The following is a 20,343-nucleotide window of genomic DNA, read 5'->3' as shown; positions in this document are numbered from 1 at the left end:
TCTGCTGTCTCTTTACAAAAGTCAACCCGCTAAACATTTTATAGCGCGGACTTAGCTATTTTTCAAACTGGAATATTTTACAAAACCTTTGAAAAATGATGCAGGCAGGTTTTTCAGTCAGCAGTTGGGTGCATGAGCAAGTGGAAGCCCATCCAGACAAAGCTGCTATCTTTAACAAGCTGTTGCATGTCATCCAGCCAGATTGGAACTACTTAACCCTCATGCTTAATGACAATAAATCAGTTGTGTTAACCACTATGTCCTTAGTGTTTAATCAAATACTATATATCAAACATACGACTGATTATATTTGAGATTATTAAAATTATTGCCACTTTATGACAGCGGTGATATGCTTGTAGGCCTACACAGGTTTATCTTCTATACAGTTTTACACTGCGCAGTCAAGTATTAGTTCTCCTAAGGAACTTGTGAAGTGTTACTGAAACTGTACAACACAACCTTCTTTATGATATATCAATATTTATACAACATCAACATAGAGATGTTCATTATTCCACAATATATGGTAATTCTGTATAGTAGCTGTTGGCTGCTTGGTTTTGTACATACAACTGGAACATAAGTAGTTACAAACAATATGGTCCTAGATCTGTAACATACAATATGGTGTAAAACTGTATATGGTGGCAATAATTCATATATATTTTGGATATATGCAGTGTTTGAGATGACAAATATTAAAGTTTCACATGCTCAATTTAATATTTCTCTGTAGCTCAGTTTTGCAGTATCCTATTATAGCTGTGTAGATGGTCATAACTTAAATGTTTTTGTTTTTTTTACAGGGTTTGGTTGAAAAATAGAATTTATGCTTTTCCACATGACATTGAATACCATTGGAAAAGCACTGTCTGTACTTGAAATTTACAACACCGATATCAGAGTCGCTTCTTCAGGTGATTCTGATAGGCAGTGTGTTGTTTTCAGATATATGGTAGCTTCTAATGTCTGCTAGTTCCCTAAATGCTTCATGTGTGTCCAGGCTGGTATCTGGCTCCCTCCCAGCCTGGGACCCTGGCTTGCTCTATCATTGTCTGTACTGTGGAATAAATACAATTGGACGGTATTTCAATGTGAGTATGTGTATATGTGTGTTTTTATGGCATTTTTCACTGTTTACAGTGCAGTGACAGGAAAGGGTAGGGGGGGGTCATGGGACACAACATTGTCACTTATATTAGTCTGTATTCCCTGAGTGCTTAACAAAAAATGCAAGAGAAAGATATAGAAACCAACCAAACCTGAACAACTTTGAGTGTCACATTTTCAGCGTTGACCAAAGACACCAACCAACCACTGTTGGCAAAAAAAATAATCTTTATAAATACAGGAAACCAAATTCAGTAATTCAGAACCCAACTTTATTAACTCTCCACATTAACAGCCTGTAAAATGTCATAAGAATAAATAAAAACAGCCTCTGTCTGCATTAACAAATAAATATATGCAGCTCAACACTAATAGCATAAGCTCACATCCTAAAATGAAAAGTTTACTGAATAAATAAAACAAGTATAACAAAAGAGAAGTAGCCTTTAATAAAAGAGATCAGGGTTTTCCCTGGTCAGTGTAACTCTTGGGAGTTTCTTTTCTCTGGCCAACTAAAAATCCATGTCTGTTAATGTTATATGAGAACACTGGAATCAGTCTTTCATTTTAAATCCAATATTACATCTAATGCACATACATTAAGGTAATGTCAAGTTTCAGTTAAACTGCAGCAGCTCAGCCAAACCTCAGTCTGGTCTATACATTTGATATTTAGCTTCCCTTTTCTTTTAAAAAATAATAAAAAAAATAAATGAACAATGATAAAAAACAAACAAAAAAAAGGAGAGAAACCTCAAGATGCCTTGTAAACATGACAAATTTGTGACTGGCCATGATCGTACATACAAAGATCTATTATGACAGGTAACATACAGCAACTGGGCCACATCTGATGTTCGCTCCCAAGCCATCGGGGTCCGGTCCTGTGCCGTTTTCATTCCAACCAAAATGACAGCAGCTGATCTCACTGCTCCTCTCTGGTTGAAGATACCAGTTCAATCAGCTGCTTTAGCATTTGGTTAGAACTGGAACTGGACACCACTGGCTTAGAGGAAACATTGGCCATATTCCTAAAATACAAAAGGTGAAAATGAATGAAATTTCCCTTTATTTTCTTTAGTATCAATGAGTGCATTCTCAGCATGATTGGTTGCAAATTATCACCCTGGTTGGGGTGATAATTTGATAATTTCATTCATTTTCCCAAGGAGGAGTTTGGATCCAAACACATTTTTGTACCTTTACACTGAAAGCATTTAGTGTTTCTCAGATATTTCTTCTTTATTTATTTAATCCCAAAACATTAAGGGCAACAAATGTAAACTGTTTGAACAGTTTAACATGAAAGCTACTTGTCAAAGAACTGGTAGGGAAAACGCTATACAGTATAAGAGTTGCAGATCTATTTACAGTTCACATAGGAGGGTTTGGCCAGATCTGGAGGGAATTCTAATACATACAATCACAGTTGGGTTTGTACATGCATTCATGAGCTGGGGCTCTGACCAACACTTTCTAATGAAGTTCAGATCCTTATAGTTTTACACCTTCATAACAGGGTTTGGAGAAGTTGGTTAAGTATTGTAATCCAGAAGTGTGCTTGTTACAGTAGGGGAGAATGGGGTCAAATGAGCCACGTTTTACATTTTGTGCTGCTACTGTGGCAAAATAAATGTGCATTTATTTAAAACAATAACTGCCATGTATACGTAAGGTTGTTGGGCATTCATGGAAATGAAATAGAATATAGGGCCAAAACACGTCATCCATCAAGTTTCATCAAAATCGGACCAGTAATGTAGCAGTTATGGTCTTTCAAAGATTGAAATTTTGACGTTTAATTACAGCTCCCCCATTAGGCCAATCAGTGTAATCTGCCTAGGACAGCTGGATTTTGTATCAAGTTTTGTGTCAATCAAAACCATGTAACATATAAATGGCAACAAGGGGTGGCCCACCTTACCCACGGGCTCAACTTGCCCCACTCTCCCCCATCCGCAAACAGGGGAAGCACAAAATGAAAATCCTCAAAACAAGGAGCAATGTTGCACAAAATGGCAATGGCTATTTGCAAAATTGAGGATAATTTAGTTAATCCTATAAAAATGTTTTAAAAACAAATAATTTTCTTTTTTCTTTTAAGTGAAGCACTTGTGAGTTATCACATCACACAGATACAGCAACCTTATCAATACACTCTACAGGAGGATGGACGAGCAAAGAAAATCTGCCCTTTGGTTTAATGGACGGAGAACAAGAAGCAATGGGAGCCTGTACAGCAAAGAGATCGGGGTGAGACCACACACAGACACCAAGTCATAAAATCCATAAAATCGTAGCTGAGGTAAATCAGCCATTTCCTAAACAGTGACCCCATTCAATGTCAGGACTTCACCTTTCCAGGGACGAGTTGTATTGGAACATGTTTCACTGCTGTGAAGCCTGTTTGGAAACCCTTGTGCCACACTGGAGAAAGCATGATGACCAACTATTATAATCAAATGTCACATATTCAAGTGTGTGTGTGTGTGTGTGTGTGTGTGCGTGTGTGCGTGTGTGTGTCTATGCGTGTGTGTCTATAGTGCACGAGGCCTCTTGGGGGTGATCTGTTTGCTAGCTTGCTCCTCTTCCTGGAGTGCAGAACGGAAAGACTTGACTTTATCTGAGAGAAGAGGAGAGGACATCTCAGTGATTAAATCCCATCACCTACTGGACAGACCAAATTATCCAGGATGACATATGCACAATAAACAGTATACATTATTTATTAGGGTATTTTTATGATTGCTCACATTTGATGCTTGGATAAATGCTCTTAATTTCTCTCTTTACCTCTTAGCTCAGTGAGAATGTCTATCTTCTGATCCAGGATCTGTTCTAGTTGAGTCGCGTACGTGTCTACATCGTAGTCAACTTCCTCTGTCATTTCCAAAAGGACCTTCTCATCTTCCAGCCAGCGAATTGACTCCTGTACAGGACACACAATAGTTCAAATCATTCTCTGTATTGTGGCTGTGTGTGCACTGCATTAAACCTCAGAACTGAAGACATCTGACTAGTTAAGAGAATGGGAATAAACAACATCTATCTTCAAACAGTAGAGGAATTTGTCGACGTGGATGGACTTTGGTCCAGTATTTCAATGTATTTCAGTAATTATCACATTTCACTGAGCTCCCTCCATCCCTTTAGGCCGTACTGTACCTGGAACACAACCCTGTGGTCCTCCAGAACCTGCTCCTCCATCTCCACCAGCTGAGAGACCGCCTCGTGGAAAGTGAACAGCTGCGGGGAAACTTCCTCCTCCTACAGACAGCGTGACCACAGTCATGAGATAAGCGTGTCTGACCGAGGTCGGTGGTTCTCAAGCATGCGGCATCGTGACCCAAGAGTCAGTTTTCATTCCAACCAAACACTACAGCAGCTGATTTCACCGATTACTTCAACCAGAGAAGAGGGATGACTGATTTCACAGATTAGTTCCTCCTGAAATCAGCTGCTGTACTGTTTGGTTGGAATGAAAACCTGCAGACTCTGGGGTCAAGATGGAGCGATTGAGAACCACCGTCTCAACTGATATGTGCGATTGAGCATGCATACGCCGGAGTGAACAGGTGAGTGTGTGTGCGTGCCTTACGTTCTGTTCACAGAGCAGTTTCAGATCGTCTCTCTGCGGGGAGCTCCCCACCCCCCACTGAGCCTCCAGCACCTCCAGCTGGTTGACGTTGTGTCCCCCTTGACGGCTTTCCATCGCTGCCCCGGGGTCCACTGTGAGCTCCTTCACCCTGAGAACAACCAGAGCTAGTAGTAAAGTAACAGCGTGGTACAGCATCGCTACTGTAACTACTGCAGAGGGATCTCATGAAAAACACCCTGCAGCAAACGGGTGGCAGGTGCACACAATACACAGAAACCTAACTGGTTAACATGCTCAGCATGCCAGGGGAAGCAGTTATGAAAGATTTTAGGGAGAGCAAGGCGTAACAGAAAGACATTTGCAACATCGGTGTGGTGATGAACAAAATGTCAACAGCAAACAATCTAGACTCCATGCAGGTTTGATGAAATAAAGCCTGGAGAAAGACATGGGGCCATGCAGGTAGCGACCTCTCATGAAAATGGAGGAAATGTTTTATATATATATATATATATATATATTTTCTTTTCTTTTTTTTGTTATTGTTTTTCTCTTCTGATGTGGGGGGGGGGGTCTATTGATGTTTGAAATATTGTGTAACTACTGTGATGACTATTTTGCCAAATTTGAAATTTGAATAAAAAGTATATTTGAAAAAAAAACAAAAAATGGAGGAAAGACCGGAGCAAAGAGTGGTTGTTACAAGAAAAATAAGAGGATGAGCGAGGAGAAAAGACAAGGCAGAAGTTATCCCTTCAACTTACTTAGGATCATGCCATATAGATTTTGTTTAGCCCTAGCCATTTGTTTGCTAGCCAACAGACTAGCTGTGAACAGTCTAGAGCTACAGTAGGTATTTACTGAGGAATTCAAATTGAACCTATTATGGCTCTAAATGTATCAGGGTAACTTCTCAAAGGACAGGAAGCAACGTAAAGGTGGGTGTTGATGGGTAATGTCGCGTGACAACACAGAAGCAGTGGTTGGATATTGCGGTGGTAACTTATTGGGAAGGGCAGTGGGGAGCGACCTGGTGGGAGAGGTGGAAAAGTCATCGTACTCATAAGTAGGGGAGAGCTCAGAGCGGCCCCCTCCGCCCCCACCCTGGGAGAAGGGAATGTCCGAGGGACTTATCCCAAACTCCTTTACTCTGGAGACACGGTGGGAGAGAGACGGAGAGAAACACAGACACACATGACAAACGAGAGACAGGAGAGGATCATCTTAAGTTATTTTCACCTCAATATTCATGTTGCATGTGAACAAACTAGTATTCAGCAGTAGGGCGGGGAGAAGGGAGACAAACGGGGAGAAAAAGCTGGTTTTGTCCCATAGAAGAAAGAACATGACACTGAAGGTATTAAATGTTGAATCCTCCTTATATCAAGAGGGTGGAGCAAGAGGAGAATTATTGTCAGTTCTATGAATCACAGCTCTTGGAAATCGCCATGTGAGACAACACAGTTTTACAGTGATTCTCACCAACTAGGACAGCATGCATCCCACAGGGAGAAGTCTTGTCTATTGTTTAAAATGTATTAAGCCGTGATGATAAAGGTAAATACGTGTTAAAACACTGGGCACTTTGCACAGCCCTATCATATTTACCACATTATTTTAAATATTGGTTATTTAAACGTTTTTTTTTTAGATGTGGTCTGGTGCATCTTTCTGCCTCATCACGTACTTACTACCATCATCTATCATACATATACAGTACAGATGGAATGATTTTCATTGGTCAAAAAATATGTAACAATATTAGCAACATGACTGTTCATGACTTTTCCTAGAATGACAAGAAGAATGGGAAATTCAATTTTTTTAATTTATCAAAATTTCTTGACAAGCCCTTTGACCAAAACGTAACCAATATTGAATACAAGCCTGAAATTTGGCATAAATGCTTGGCATGTTTGCTTGTGACTGTAGTGCCATCTACTGACCAAGTGTTCAGAAATGTACAGAATATCTGCAGCTTTGGAGTAGAAACTTAAAAAAACCCAAAAAACTATATCCTATACAGCCAATGATGTTGAGGCATTACAAAAATGTCTTCCCTAAACACTCCAAAGTGCGCTTTTTATGTTCAGCAGTATTATTTTGTGTCCTTGATTTAAAAGACAATTACATTGTCTCGACATTTAAAAAGGGACTATTCAGGAAAATGCAATACCTCAAATCACACGCACATTTCAGACTGCATTCAAAGTGAGACGACTTCAGATCAGACTGTTATTCTTTTATTATGTCTGACGGTTGAAGCAAATCAGGCAATGATCTGAAAAATGCATTTTGTCAAAAGTATTGGAAAAAAAAAAAAAATTTAAATCAAGAGCTGGTACCATACTTTTTTTTTTTTTTTTTTTAAACTACTGACATTTTTTCTTCAACTTAAAAGCTCTTTCGTCCCAGTTCCTAAGAGTCTCAGATTTACTTGTCTTACCTGTTGGCATATCTCAGTGTGTTCAGTGTGTTTTCACAAGAGGCCATCCCAGGAGAGATGGTCGCAATCTATATAGGGAAACGTCACAGAGTTACATCCCTATTTATCAAGATTCCAGCCAAAACAATTCAAAGTTTTGATGAAATTTCTCTCGACAGTGGTTCCCTCTGCCGAGCCCACAGTCAGTAACACATGCAGTCTACAGGTTCCTTACCATGCATGTTCTGGAGTTCTCTCCTATGAAGGAGTCCCTCAGCACCTGGGTTAGTTTGCTGGCTCTGAAGGGAGTGTGGGGTTTGTTCCGGCCCAGCGCTCGAATGCACTCCTGCAAGAAACCGGGAACATCATCAGTTTACACGCTACAGTAAGGTGTTTGTAGTACTGCAGTAAGCCAGGCATCTTAACCGGGTTTCTCATAATCTGAGTATGAGCTCAAACAGGTTGTTCTATTCCAATCATAACGTTTAGGTGTCGACCCAAAGCCAGCACAACTGAGTAACTGGGTTAAAAAAGTATTTCTCTCTTTCACTTTAATTTTAGAATTGATTTTAAAATTTTGCTGATAATTTTTAAGAGTATACTAGTCTACCAAGTACCAAGATATACATTAGCTCTTTTAGCCTCAAAAGGGCACTAGACCTGTTTTATTGTTGAATTTGTATTATTCTTCTGTAAACTTATTTTCTAGTTTATGTTACCAATTCAATATGAATGTATTTGAGAGAAACCTCACTCCATGACCACAGTAAAGCCCAGTAACAAAAGGACAATACTTTTGAGCTCCTTTGCTTACTCCTGCCCCAGACAAGAAGTAATCATGTTACATTTACATACATGGCACTAGTTCACAGCACTCGCTCATTTGGGCGTGACCAACAGATGGTGCAGCGGTGGTGCAGCGGTGGAAGGGGTCGGATTAGGAGGAATAAATTATCAGTAGGTGTGGAAGGGGCTGGTGTCAATCATGGCCGATCAAATCAGCTCCTCTCATTGTGTTTAAAAGCAGAGCGCTCCCTCCTCCCTGCCGCGCTGCTCTGACAGACTGGATCACAGATCATGAGCAAAGTCCAGACCTGCTGCACCAAAAAGCTTCTCCCAGGAGGAATCTGATGTTCTTGTCTGGGAGGTGTGTGAATATACGGCACCTCAAACATGTCGCCAAGGGCAAATGATGTCCCTTTCTAAGTTGAATTCATGTTCCTGGAGATACTGAAATTCCTGTCACCATGTTTTCTGTGCATAATGATGAGCATTGACAGTTTTTCATTTTGGAAGACAATGATTCCCACAATAACCATGTGTAGATACAACTTTGTAGTACAATAAAATGCACTTCCATTATTTTGTTGACTTTTTGTTGATTTTTGATAGCATAGTATAATGGCTGTAGAAAAATTAGACCATCACCGTGAAAACTGCTTAATTCTATGTTGATCTGTGTGTTTATTCTATTTGTGCGGGGGTATGATTTGGCGTGAAATGTGCAGGATTGACTTAAGGCACAAAGACAAAGCCTCAACCAAAACAGAAAGATGACTCATCGCTCTGCTTGTTTGTACAGAAAACAAATTCACAGACAAGTACAGATGCTGTCCAGTCCCACAGCGCCTAGCTGGGTTTGCAGCATCAGCTGCTGCTGTAGTTGAAGTTACTGCAATCCTGCAATAATCAGGATAACTACATCAACCAATGTATTGTCAAGAAGAAGAGATGTACTCTACTATATTGACATGCTGTGGTAGATTAGCTGTCTTTCAGTTTCATAGCAGCCTGTTAGCCAAAATGTTTTGTTCGCAATTTTTTATACAAAAATTGCACTGCAGCACCCGATTTGTATTGACACTGCCCTCTAGTGTGCTTTCCACCCATTTCGAGGAAAGCGATGTCAAAAACTACAGAATGGGCGCAGGTGGGAAGTTTAAACAATTAGAGACTAGAATTATTACCAGGCAATATAAAAAACCTTACAATAAAAAAAACAAAACTAAAGGACATCTATGCACAGAACATCTGAAGCATTCAGAAGGTGGTGGACCTTGAGTGCCAACAAGCTCTTGTTGATCTCAGCTCCCTCCAGGCGAGTCTGGCGGTCAGCGCTGGATGTGTCCGCCCCTCTCTCGTTCCCCGCCAGGTCAATAAGCGAGAACTTCCCGTGCATCTTTCCCCGCCGGCGCAGAATAATCTGGAACACGGCGTGGCTTCGGGACGAGTGGGCATTGGCCGAGGTCTGACCTGAAGTCCTGGAGGGAGAAACGGGGATGGAAAAGGAAAAGCTAATGATTGAGGGCCACTCTAAAGACATTTTTCTTGAGCAGTATTTATAACATTCATAATCTCTCCTTCAATCATTACAATACCGATGAAGAATGACGTGCATCTAAATGAAAAGGTACTGAACTTCTTGCCACGGCACCGAGAGACAGAACTTGTGTGAAGGTCCAGAACGTGCATCACCATTGTCTCCTCATATAGACCAGAGGACTTCTCCACTTCAAGCCCAGAAGTTTTTCCCCTCCTCTCCTGCACATGCCAGGATCTGCAAGCCAAGACCCCTCTGCAGAACTCTCCAGGAGAAATCAGTGGCATTTTTCACAGAAGTTAGGGATTTTTTTCAGCCCTTCACCAATAACGCCCAGATTTTCCTTCAGCCTCTTCCGAGAGACATCAGTGTCTCATCAGCGACATCGGCTTCTCGTCGCATCAGAGTTCACAACTCCTTTTCTTCAGAGAAGCCAGAGACACCCCCCCCCCCAAATCTACTCATTCAGAGTTTCCATATTACTCCACTATTTTCCAGAGATTCCAGAAGTTCCTTCCCCTGACTTTCATCCAGAGTTGTCAAATTCTGCCACCAAATTCCCAGACATTTCTTCACACCAGTTTCAGAGTTTGCATGTCCTTCCATCCCAGATAAAGAGTTGCCACGTCTCTGTCGGAGCAATCAAATGATCAGGACAAAGACAGAAGTGAGAAGTGGGGGGAGTTCGTTGCTCCCTGGTTTCCTCCCGTGGCTTTAAAGCATACCGCTTTCTTTTAACTTCTTGCACAGTTCTCTGCGAGGATGTAACGGCATTCACCTGCTTCATGATTTCCTTCCATATGACAGCGTTTTGTGGGGCTGTAATGTTATTGCTTCTGCTGCAGAATAGTAGACCATTTTGTATTACCTCAATTTCTGCAAGATGATAAATGTGGGTGTTCTCCTTTTCTTAACATGGTGTTTCTGAGGTGGCGCCATTACAAAATTCATGGTAATTAAGGTCCTGTGAACGTGCTTCCCAGTTATGAGTGATTGGGATTCATGAACATACGCATGTGAATACGACTGAAAACAGGTACTTCCGAATCTTTAATGAATCTGGTGTGAGTTTTTCGTCGGAATGTTTTTTATGTGCAAATATACACACAAATTTACAAACATTTCACTGAGCGCGTCTGCGTCTATTCAGTGAACAGGCCTTGGCCCATGACAGTCAAATGCAGGGCTATTAAGTCTACACCTCCACCTAAGAAGCTGAAGATTGTTGAAAGTCGGGGTGTATGAAAAACCAAAACATGTTGCTATTCATCACATTTGTTAATAGGACTGACTGGGGAGCTGCCAAAGCTGTTCTTGATATTTTCATCAGTCCCCATGAAATGAATTCCCATTACTTTTACTGTAGTGCTGGTCAAAAAAGAACGAACAAATCATTTTGAACGAATCATTCTCGAGCTCGAAGCATAGTCTGTAGTGGTACGTACTGGTTCCTCATTAAGCGACTGAATGATCGCCATGTACTTTAACAAACAAAGACATCGCATTTTTAATCCCGCTCTTTGGGCAAGTAGTACATTGTTGAGCAAGCCGTTCATTCGGGTTTTCTAATTTCACTTTCAAATCACTATCTGCAAGCTGTCCGAGACAAGCGGCATCGCTCGATGCTTGATGCAGCATCGCGGAGCGTTCAATACTACTTCCATGTCGAGTCGTTCGAGTATTCAGTATACGGGTTAAGTAGGGACTGAAACTCGAGAACCCGCATGAACAGCTCGCTCAACAATATACTACTACTTCCTCATTGAGCGAGCCGTTCATTCGGGTTGATTATGTTTACTCTGTTAATGCTAGTGTTCTGTTAGTATTCTGCTAGTGTGGGTAGACTAAGCTTAACTCACATACCTTAACTTAGACATAATATTTCTTGTCATGGCTACATGATGACACACAGCTGTATTTGGCCTGTAAATTCCTGTGATTCAAGTTGGCCTGATACTCTAAGAAATTCTCTGGCAGAAATTACATTTTAGATGTCTCAAAACTTCCTTCAGCTTAACGATTATAAATCGCAATAAGTATCACACCAAATGTAACTTTTAGAATCCACGAAAATGTGGGAAACCTGGCACCTAATAAACCACCTGCCAGAACTTTAGGAGCCATTTGGGAAGAGTTCTTTAGCCTCGTTTCCATCAGCTGAGAAATATCTGTAAAATGAGGTTTCTCATAAATAATTTTCTGGCTTGAACAAATTTACACGTTTTGATTTCATAATACATTTACCATTGCAACATACTGTATTCTCGCTTCAACCGCAAGCTCTACTTGTCTGCAATTTGTTCAATATGCAGAAGCTAAGATTTTAGCAACAACTATTCTGATTAAAAATATACTCAACTTTACCATATTGATTACTTTTAAAGCAATAAATGTTGTAGTATTATTACTTATTAACATAGTAGTACTAATTTCCTTGTTAGTCCAACATAATAGTTTAGTTTTGACTGTTTTGGCTATTTCTGTTCTGTTGACCTCGTTCCTTTTATTTTATAGCCCTTTGTAAACTAGGCAGGTAAGGTGCTACACAAATAAAGTTATGATAACACCGTGCACAGTGCTGTGGTAGCACAGTGTTGTTCTAACTAAGAAAATTAATGAACAATATATGTAATTCATGTGTTGACTTAGCCACAACAGTTAGATTATCACCAGCCTCCAGTTGCTTGACTTCTACCGTACTCCCTGGTGTATGAGCACACACTGGATTTCCCTTACGGGGCTCTGTGTGACCTAAACAGTACATACTGTAATTCCTCTAAGCACTGTGCATGGCAAAAAAGGCGCCACACACAAACGAACGAACAAACGCACACACAGAGAACATCGCTTATAGAGGTGCTCCTCCCAAGCACCTAAGAGACAAAAATAAACTATTATTGCTGTTGCTGTTGTTAAAATGATCTCTCCTCCTGTGTTTACCTGCAGCTGTTTCCCACTTCGATGAGTTTGAGGACGTCCTCTGTGCATTTAACGTCCCTCTCATGCAGCCCCACCACCTGGACCTGCTGCTTACCGTCCTCCAGGACCCGTAACTTGGCCTTGCGGTTTAGCAGGTCAAACACCTTCAATACAAACACAGCTTGAGTCAATATTTCACCTGACATAATCCTACATCTTGGTTTATTAATTGCTTAGGAAAATCCCTAGCAAATCTCTTGCCTATCAGGCCTTCAGTAATGTTTCCATCCAACTGTCAGGCAAATTTTAAGCAAAGTTTTGAAATGCTGCAACAAATACAATGTGAATTTGGTGCATTTCCATCAGCTTGGTTGAAGTGAAGTTCTTGAACATAGCTACGTCAGGAAAAAACACATCCACAACAAAATTGGGAAATTGGCCTTTCAAAAATGTATTAATATTGTGCAATCATACATATATATATATGTATACATTGTGATTTGCATAAACATACTTGGATGGAAGCTACTGAACAACACAAACTTAATCCTCTTTTTGAGTAAGATGAATCACTAAACACTTTACTTAAGACACTTGCCTTCCCGCTGTAAATCTCAAAAAATGTGGCGAAGACTTGGAGGTCTAACTTCTTGTAGTTTGGCTTTTTCAACATGAGAAAGACGTCTCTGGCTGCACAGGGATGAAAATGAGAGTCAAATAAAGACAAAAGGTGTAACCACCAGTGGCGATAGCGGTATGGCAGATACTAACCAGCAAGTGCATAGATCCCTTTAGAGCAGTCCTGGTTCTTCCCTGAAAAGTCCCCTCCCATAGTCTAAAAGGAGATATGAATTACTATGTTGTAATGGGTATGCATTCCTTCATTTAGACAGAGTAAGAACGAGTCTAGTTCTGATGTTATGTTTGCACTAAGGATATCAACTTCCGTCTAGTCTACACTCACATGTGTTTTTCCACTTCCAGTTTGTCCATATGCAAAGCAGGTTGCCATTCCCCTCTCAAAAATGGTTTCGACCAGCGGCCGAGCAGTGAACCTGGGTGCAGACGAGCACTTGTTAGTAGGAGTTTTCACCCATTGCTCTGGGTACTTCATTGTTGAAACATATTGTACCTGTAGACCATTTCATTGGTGGAAGTGTCATCAAAGGCATAGTCAAAGCGGAAGGTTTGGTTCTCCAGGTAGCGGGTCAGGTCGACTTTCTGCTTGGGCTCATGCACCATTACCACATCCTTACTGGGGATGGTGATCACATCTAGATCCTTTGTCGCCAACTCTAAAAGAGAGGTAGACAAAAACCCAAATAAATGTATTTTGTCATTTAGAAAGCTCATGATATCTTGGCACTTTGTAAACTATTACACTACAAAGAAAAAGACTTATTCAGTAATAAATGTATTGAGTAATAAAGCTACATTTACCTTTTTTATTGAGGGGGCGTGTCCGCACGCATACACATATCCTATGCTCCTCTATCTGAAATATCAAAAGGCACAGTTAATTTTTGTTGCACTGTGTCGTTTAAACCCTCGTAAGATGTACCTTCTGTACATGTACATTTCCTATGACCTGCACACGTCTCACTCATTCATTATGTCGAAATGTTGGTTCATCTAAATAAATAAATGTTTCTGCATCGTGGCTATAAGTGTGTGGCTACTTTATTTTTAACACATCTAGTGTAACACACATTTCTACATCTACAAATGGATGTCTGGTGACCAGAGAGACATTAACACTCCGAGTCCTGATGTTCCTTCCTGCTTATAAAAATCTCTACTTGATTGTACTGGAAACCCTCATTGAATTACATGATACACGTCTTTCTATTAACTGTGTCGTACAACCCTTTGTAGAAGGTTATGGTACAATGAATCTGGGAAACGAAGTCCTGAACCAGACTTACCAGATCGGCAGTGGTTAGGGGCCTGTAGTCCAGACTGGCTCTGAAGTCCCTGATCATACACATGATCTCATAGTTTGGTAGAGTGGCATCCACCTCCTGGAATGACACAGAAAACAATAAAGGGTTGAACCCATCACATAAAATTTACTTCAAATAATCTATAAATTGTGCTCAGACAACAAAGCGTAGACCAGAACGATCTAAACTGTAATGAGAATGGAGTGGAGTAGCTTCTTATGACTGAAAATGAAGACAGCAGCCTCCTCTTTTCTTGCAGGTTGGTCATTAAAGTTCGTCGACTACAAGTTGTGGGGATAAAGAGAAAAAAACTGATGTGAACTGTGAACCAAATAGACAGACAATGCTAACAGATTTTCACTAATTATTCAGTACTAGGGAGCTAAAATGAACTCCAGCTATCATGAGGTTGATTTGGATGAGTCGGGTCTGTGAGTTTATCACTGGGCTACGACAACCGATGATGCTAATTAGCAAATGACAACAGGCTTCATCTTCTCTTCCTGCTTCAAAATAGATTTGTTTGCTCAATTTTGGGTTCATAAAAATCTAGATGTTTCTTTGTCAGAAAACTTGAATCTCCCATGTTCACTGAATCTGCTTGAGTGGTGCTGGAAGATCTCCCCAAACCCGTCAAGGAAAAAGTAAATCTCATGCCAAAAAAGGTTCCCCACCCCTGACAAATGTGTTTCAGTGTGTAAGCTTGTGTGTGTTTGTGTTTGTGTGTGTGTGTGCGAGTACACGCTCGCCCCTCACTTGTGCCTTCTTCTCTCTGAGCTCTTGCTGTTGAAGTCGTCTCTTCTCTCGTTTCTCCTGCAGCTTCTCCACCTCCTTCACACAGTTGGATTTCCTCCGCGCTGGAGAGGAAGGGCAGAAACACAAAACCATGGAGATAAATCAGCAAAATAACGGCAAAATTAATTTAATTAATAAGCGTGTGCATTCAAAGCAAACGTTTATGCTAATCCCAACAGCTATAGCAGAATACTAGAAGAAGTGCTCTGGTATGAATCAAAGTCTAAAAGACAAGCCAGTGAGTAACTGTGAAAGAGCCTTTCACCCCCTCAGACACACAGCTGTGTGGGAGCATGACATCACTGGTTTCTGTCTCTGCTGCACACAGCCTCGTATCCAACGCCAGAAAATAACAACAGATGGATTTACAGATAGATGGTGGATACAGTTATTGGTCCTGGGAACTACCAAGAGGCACATCAGAGTAAACACAGCTGAGAAACACTTGGACTTGAACGACCTACGCCCTGCATTTCCCAGTTAGAGGGAGTGTGGAACAGAGTGATTACATGTTCATTATCGTTCTGCTGTGACAACACCTGTGTATGTGTGAGTGTGCATACGCATTTGTGTGTTGCATGTTACCACTCTGCTATTGTACCACTGCCTGCTACTATTTTAGACCGTGCTTGGAGCCAAAACAGTGAAAGCAGACAAGTAAAGGAAATAGCAGTAGATGGAAATAAAGAGTATATTGGGTTTTTTTAAAAACACAGACAGATTACATGAAGTTTAGCTGCAACTTGTACCATTCTACATTAGGATTGATCGGTTCTGAGAACATAATTAAGGTTCCTCCATGGCTTCAATTTTAAGAAAGCCTGAATGTGTTTTGAGGAATCTTTTACAATCTAGCTTGCCAAAGGGATGTTTGATGACACACGTGTACTGCCAACATGAGTTGTAAAATTCTATGCATAAACATTGTCTTACTATAGGAGTACAGACGTTGAAGTGGTGGCACTTGATAGTCTGAGTTCAGCAAATAGCAGATGATGAGTTGATCAGAGATGCAGATCTTATTGTACTTGATCTATCCTTTGACATTTATTGTGTTTCCTTAAATGCAGTATCTCTATCATCTAAATTGGCTGATTCTACCCAAAATCTGAAAAATAACATTCAGGTTTAAGAACCAGATCTATGGCCACTATTCATCAACACAGATATTATATAATTGTGATCCATTGAGAAAATAAAACAACAATCATGATTATTTCAAATAAGTTGCAACATTCAGCTCATGGTTACATTTACTAAGCATCCAAATAACGCAGTTTTGCAGGAATGCAGTTATTTTCGCAGCCCCTACATGTGAGACTATACCTGCTCACAGTTGAATTGTGACAATTGCATCGCTATTTTGCATATTTGTGCACACTTGGCTAGCTAATGTCACCTATGTACCAACCTATGAGGACTAGATACAAGGATACAGGATACAATATTCATTGCCAGGACTTAGCCATTAGCAGGGCTATATGTCTCCTTAAAGGTGCAATAAGTCAGACTGTCAGTCAGTCTGTTACTGTCCCATAGCACAAAATGACAGTAGTATATCTGATTGGGTTGTTGATCAATACCAATGGCTCAATAATTACATTGTCAGGTGCTGAGATTTCAGGCTTTTAAATACTCACTTTCTGGTCCATAGTTTTGTTTTGGAACAAAAACTCCCCATCTATTAGAATTTCAAGACACTCCCTAAAAGCAGTAAAATTCAAGAAGAACCAAAACCTTTAGAAAGAGGCTCTGGTCTCAGTTTTCTTCCATGTATGTGTGTGTGTGTGTGAGTTACCATTCTGCTGCTGTAGCAGGGTCTGTTGTTGTGTAGGCTGGGGTGCTATGGCTGGTGGGGGAGGTTCTGCAGCTTGGCTTTGCTGGCTGGGACGGGCCCGGGTGGTTCCCACTGCTGCAGCTGTACTCCACAAAACAGTAGAGAACACAGTCCGTCATATTCACTCATTAGTACAAGATGACATACAGCATACTCCAACACTATGGTAAGCTTTCCATGGAAATGGCAGATTATAATACATAAGACAATGTGTCACAAAAAAAGTTGCATAAATTTGAGATAAAAAATGTCTCTGTTAAATGCATCATCTCAAGCCCTCGCTCTCTCCTCCCAATATCTCTTTATACCAAGGACACACACTGTCGTGCCTGTGGGTTATTTGTTGAGTGTTCAGAGACTAGCGAAGGCACATCAGCTGACAAAATGTACTTCTTGTAAGTCGCTTTGGACAAAAGTGTCTGCTAAATGACGTAATGTAATGTGACTTTGAAAAATCATCATGTGCTAGTGGGCAGGTACAGCAGTGTGGTAAAGATCTAAATGCATTTGAGGTGCAGGCCTCAGATTCAGATAGTGGGTCAGTAGGTTTCTGGGAATCTGTGTTTTTGTATCAAGCATACCTCTGTTCTCCCGTGGCGGGTTCTCAGCCTTAGGTATTGATGTCATCCGTCGGGTCTGTGAAAGAAAATGTTACAGTAAATTCACAAACCAAAATATCCATCAATTCAAAGCAATAATCCATCATTTTTGGCAACAAAATACCTCTTTTGTGTCTTTATGGTAATGACTGATAAATGACTGATAAAAGTGAGTTCTCAGACAAACAGCATTTCAGTCAAAGCAGGAACAATACGGTAAAAGTTGGAAATAACTCTTTTATTAGGCAAGTATTATGTATCAACCAGTGTGTCACTGACAAACCAAACCTAGACTCACTAATGTTTTACAGACCTTACAAGTCTGACCTTTCAAATTATGTTAAAAGGGGCCTTGCTCCATTAATGACAATGGAGCAGTGCTAAGGGACACAGTTTGTGAATAAAGTTGGTGTGATGAAGAAAATGAGCCACAGATTGGACAAAACCGATATGTTCCTTTCCAATCACAGACAGTAATCTATTACCTTGTTATTTATAACTAAAGGAACTTTGATAGACCTTGGGTGCCTTGATGCCTTTGGCTGCAGTGGAGGAGGGTGGAGGGGGGGTCTCAGGACTCTGGGGTATCTCCTCCTCAGGAACCACATCTGGATTCAGAGCAAAGATGCTCTCCAGCTCAATCTGGGGCAGGAACAAGACACAGACACTGAATGTGTGGAGGACCTGACTAACTGCTGCAATAATATCACTAATAAAATTGTGGTATCTAGAGACACATAGGTATTATATAAAATACTGTTCAAATCCAAGGGAAATTACTGTGTTTTAGTGCTGAATAATGTGCAGGAGCTAAATAATCTCTGTGCTAACACTTTCAGCTGTCAGACAGAACCTGATCAGGGATCTGTCAAACTTGATTGATTAAAGCAGACACACTAGCTGGGAGCCTCACAGAGTCTACTACAGCTGACCAGTGTCAGCCATACCTCTTTTCCTTTGGTGTCTCCATTCTCAATCCACTCCACTGTCACACTCTCATTGTCTTCATGCAACGATGTGACCATTGCCTGGTGTATTCGCCCTGTGGTGGGTGGGAGAGGAAGATGTAAGGAGATGCTAGGCCTGCTGAGTGCTGCATAGGACGGGTCAGCGCCTATAGGATATGTGCTAGTTGAGCATTAAAATCATGGAGCTACACATTAACACATCAAATGAGACATGGACAACTTCTGACTCCCTAACTGAACAGTATGCAAATCTCTCCCTGCAGCAAGAAACAGCTCTCAATAAATAAAATAAAAAAAAATGTGTGTTCATTGTGGTTTTCTGTAGCCTCAATCTAAATTGTAATCTAATACTGATACAAGGATACTGTGATGCTAAATGGGCGTGGTTCATAAGGACTGGTATGACTGATAAGACTTAATTCCCTGTCATTCACTATACCAGACAACTTCAACAGCTGCATATCTTGGCCGTTAATTTGATTCTAGGCGCCCAATCAACCTTGAAAATACACACCGCTGTAACGCGATAAACTAGCATTCATCAGTGCAGAATCTGTTATTTTTAAAATAAAGACGTGGGGCTATTTTTCGCTCAATGACATGAAATGCAGCCAGAAGGGAGAGGCCCTGTCCATCGGCCCATGATGTATAGGCCACTCTTGGATGATGTACTGCAAGTTGGTGCAATTAATGAAATACATCTAATTCTTTTCGGAGGGTTTCCAAGTTAGCCACGTTACAGAGAGCGTTTACGCAGACCGGGCAGGTGTCATCTACGGCTACAGCCGGCGACCTATTCACTCGGACAGCCGCACAGGTGGACGGACCCACACACACGGCGTGTCTGCCTGACTGACAGCCGCCGGCAGGGCAGGACGAGACAAGGCGACAGCGTGGCAGAAAACGGGAACGCTGTGGGTTTTAGGCTCTGGCACTTCATTCGCCGGTTTTCCGACACAGCATCCCGGCCAAGGCGCTGGCGGCAACAAAGATGATGTAGCTTGCTAGCTAGCAAACATCCAGGGCTGCAACGAGCGGCTTGAATGTTAGCTCTTGTCATTTGGACAGCTGGATGGAGAGATATGCAGCGTACATACCATCGCTCCGTTTAATCTCCACGTAAATGCCGATGAGGATCTTTCCAAAAATAGCGGCCATCCCTCCCGTGTGATATTTTTGTGCACTGGGTGTGTGCTCGCGCGTGAGTGTGTACGTATGCTCAGTCCGTCCAAGTTGTGCTGCAGAAACTGGGAGGTCAGTAACAGGGAGAAAGAGCTAGTGCGCATGCGCGGGTCTCGCCCTACTACTCCCTCAGAGCAGCTTGGACCGGAGCATCCTCAGTCAAATTCTGCTTTTACAGATTGGCAGGGATGTAGGAGAGGGACAGCACACCTAGACTCAGTTTAAGCGCCTTTTTATTTGCAGAATAGCGTTTATCCCCTTTTTTAACACGACATAGGGGAGACCGGGATGGTTGTAACATGGGGCTAGTTGTAACAGCACCATTTCCACCAATCAGGGATAAGCTAGAGTCATATGATCACTACTGTACACACCCACCTCCTTCCTGATCTTACATGTGCAGTTTCATGGCTGTGTAAGCAAAGCTGCAGATTTTACAGCCAAAAAACAGATTTTGAGGTAAGTAGAACTTGTATTAGATTAAACAGTAGCCTTTTGAGTAAAATGTGATGCATTTCATCCATGCTAATCTCAAACCACCGTTCTACAACAGCTAGAAATATAATGGCTGACAGGGATGGGGATAGTTGTAACACTGCTGAAAAAAGTGTTTCTGTGACTAATTTATTAAATAGTTATGTGAT

The 20,343-nt window shown here is 41.2% G+C and overlaps 1 protein-coding gene across 2 annotated transcripts; it reads right to left on the bottom strand.

The window, feature by feature from the left end:
* Positions 1 to 3,650: 3,650 nt before the first annotated feature.
* Positions 3,651 to 19,675, bottom strand: LOC139910888 (kinesin-like protein KIF2A). Of its 2 annotated transcripts, XM_078287788.1 has the most exons (22): positions 19,615 to 19,675; positions 18,497 to 18,591; positions 18,069 to 18,191; positions 17,532 to 17,586; positions 17,268 to 17,270; positions 16,912 to 17,025; positions 15,075 to 15,175; positions 14,301 to 14,396; positions 13,816 to 13,870; positions 13,508 to 13,670; positions 13,340 to 13,430; positions 13,147 to 13,210; positions 12,974 to 13,065; positions 12,397 to 12,539; positions 9,193 to 9,397; positions 7,372 to 7,482; positions 7,158 to 7,225; positions 5,742 to 5,861; positions 4,712 to 4,859; positions 4,279 to 4,380; positions 3,907 to 4,042; positions 3,651 to 3,736 (listed from the first exon to the last, which is right to left on the bottom strand). In XM_078287788.1, exons 1-22 carry the CDS (start codon positions 19,673 to 19,675, stop codon positions 3,651 to 3,653), a joined length of 2,232 nt encoding a protein of 743 aa, XP_078143914.1. The 2 variants fall into 2 exon arrangements, with proteins under 2 accessions (XP_078143914.1, XP_071754447.1); XM_071898346.2 differs by lacking the exon at positions 17,268 to 17,270 and having other exon boundaries at positions 16,912 to 17,022.
* Positions 19,676 to 20,343: the final 668 nt, after the last annotated feature.

Source organism: Centroberyx gerrardi, chromosome 2 (assembly GCF_048128805.1).
Source record: "Centroberyx gerrardi isolate f3 chromosome 2, fCenGer3.hap1.cur.20231027, whole genome shotgun sequence".
In the NCBI taxonomy this organism is placed as follows: domain Eukaryota; kingdom Metazoa; phylum Chordata; class Actinopteri; order Beryciformes; family Berycidae; genus Centroberyx; species Centroberyx gerrardi.
Note: the sequence above shows the minus strand (reverse complement) of the source record. Positions and strands in the feature narration are given on the sequence as shown.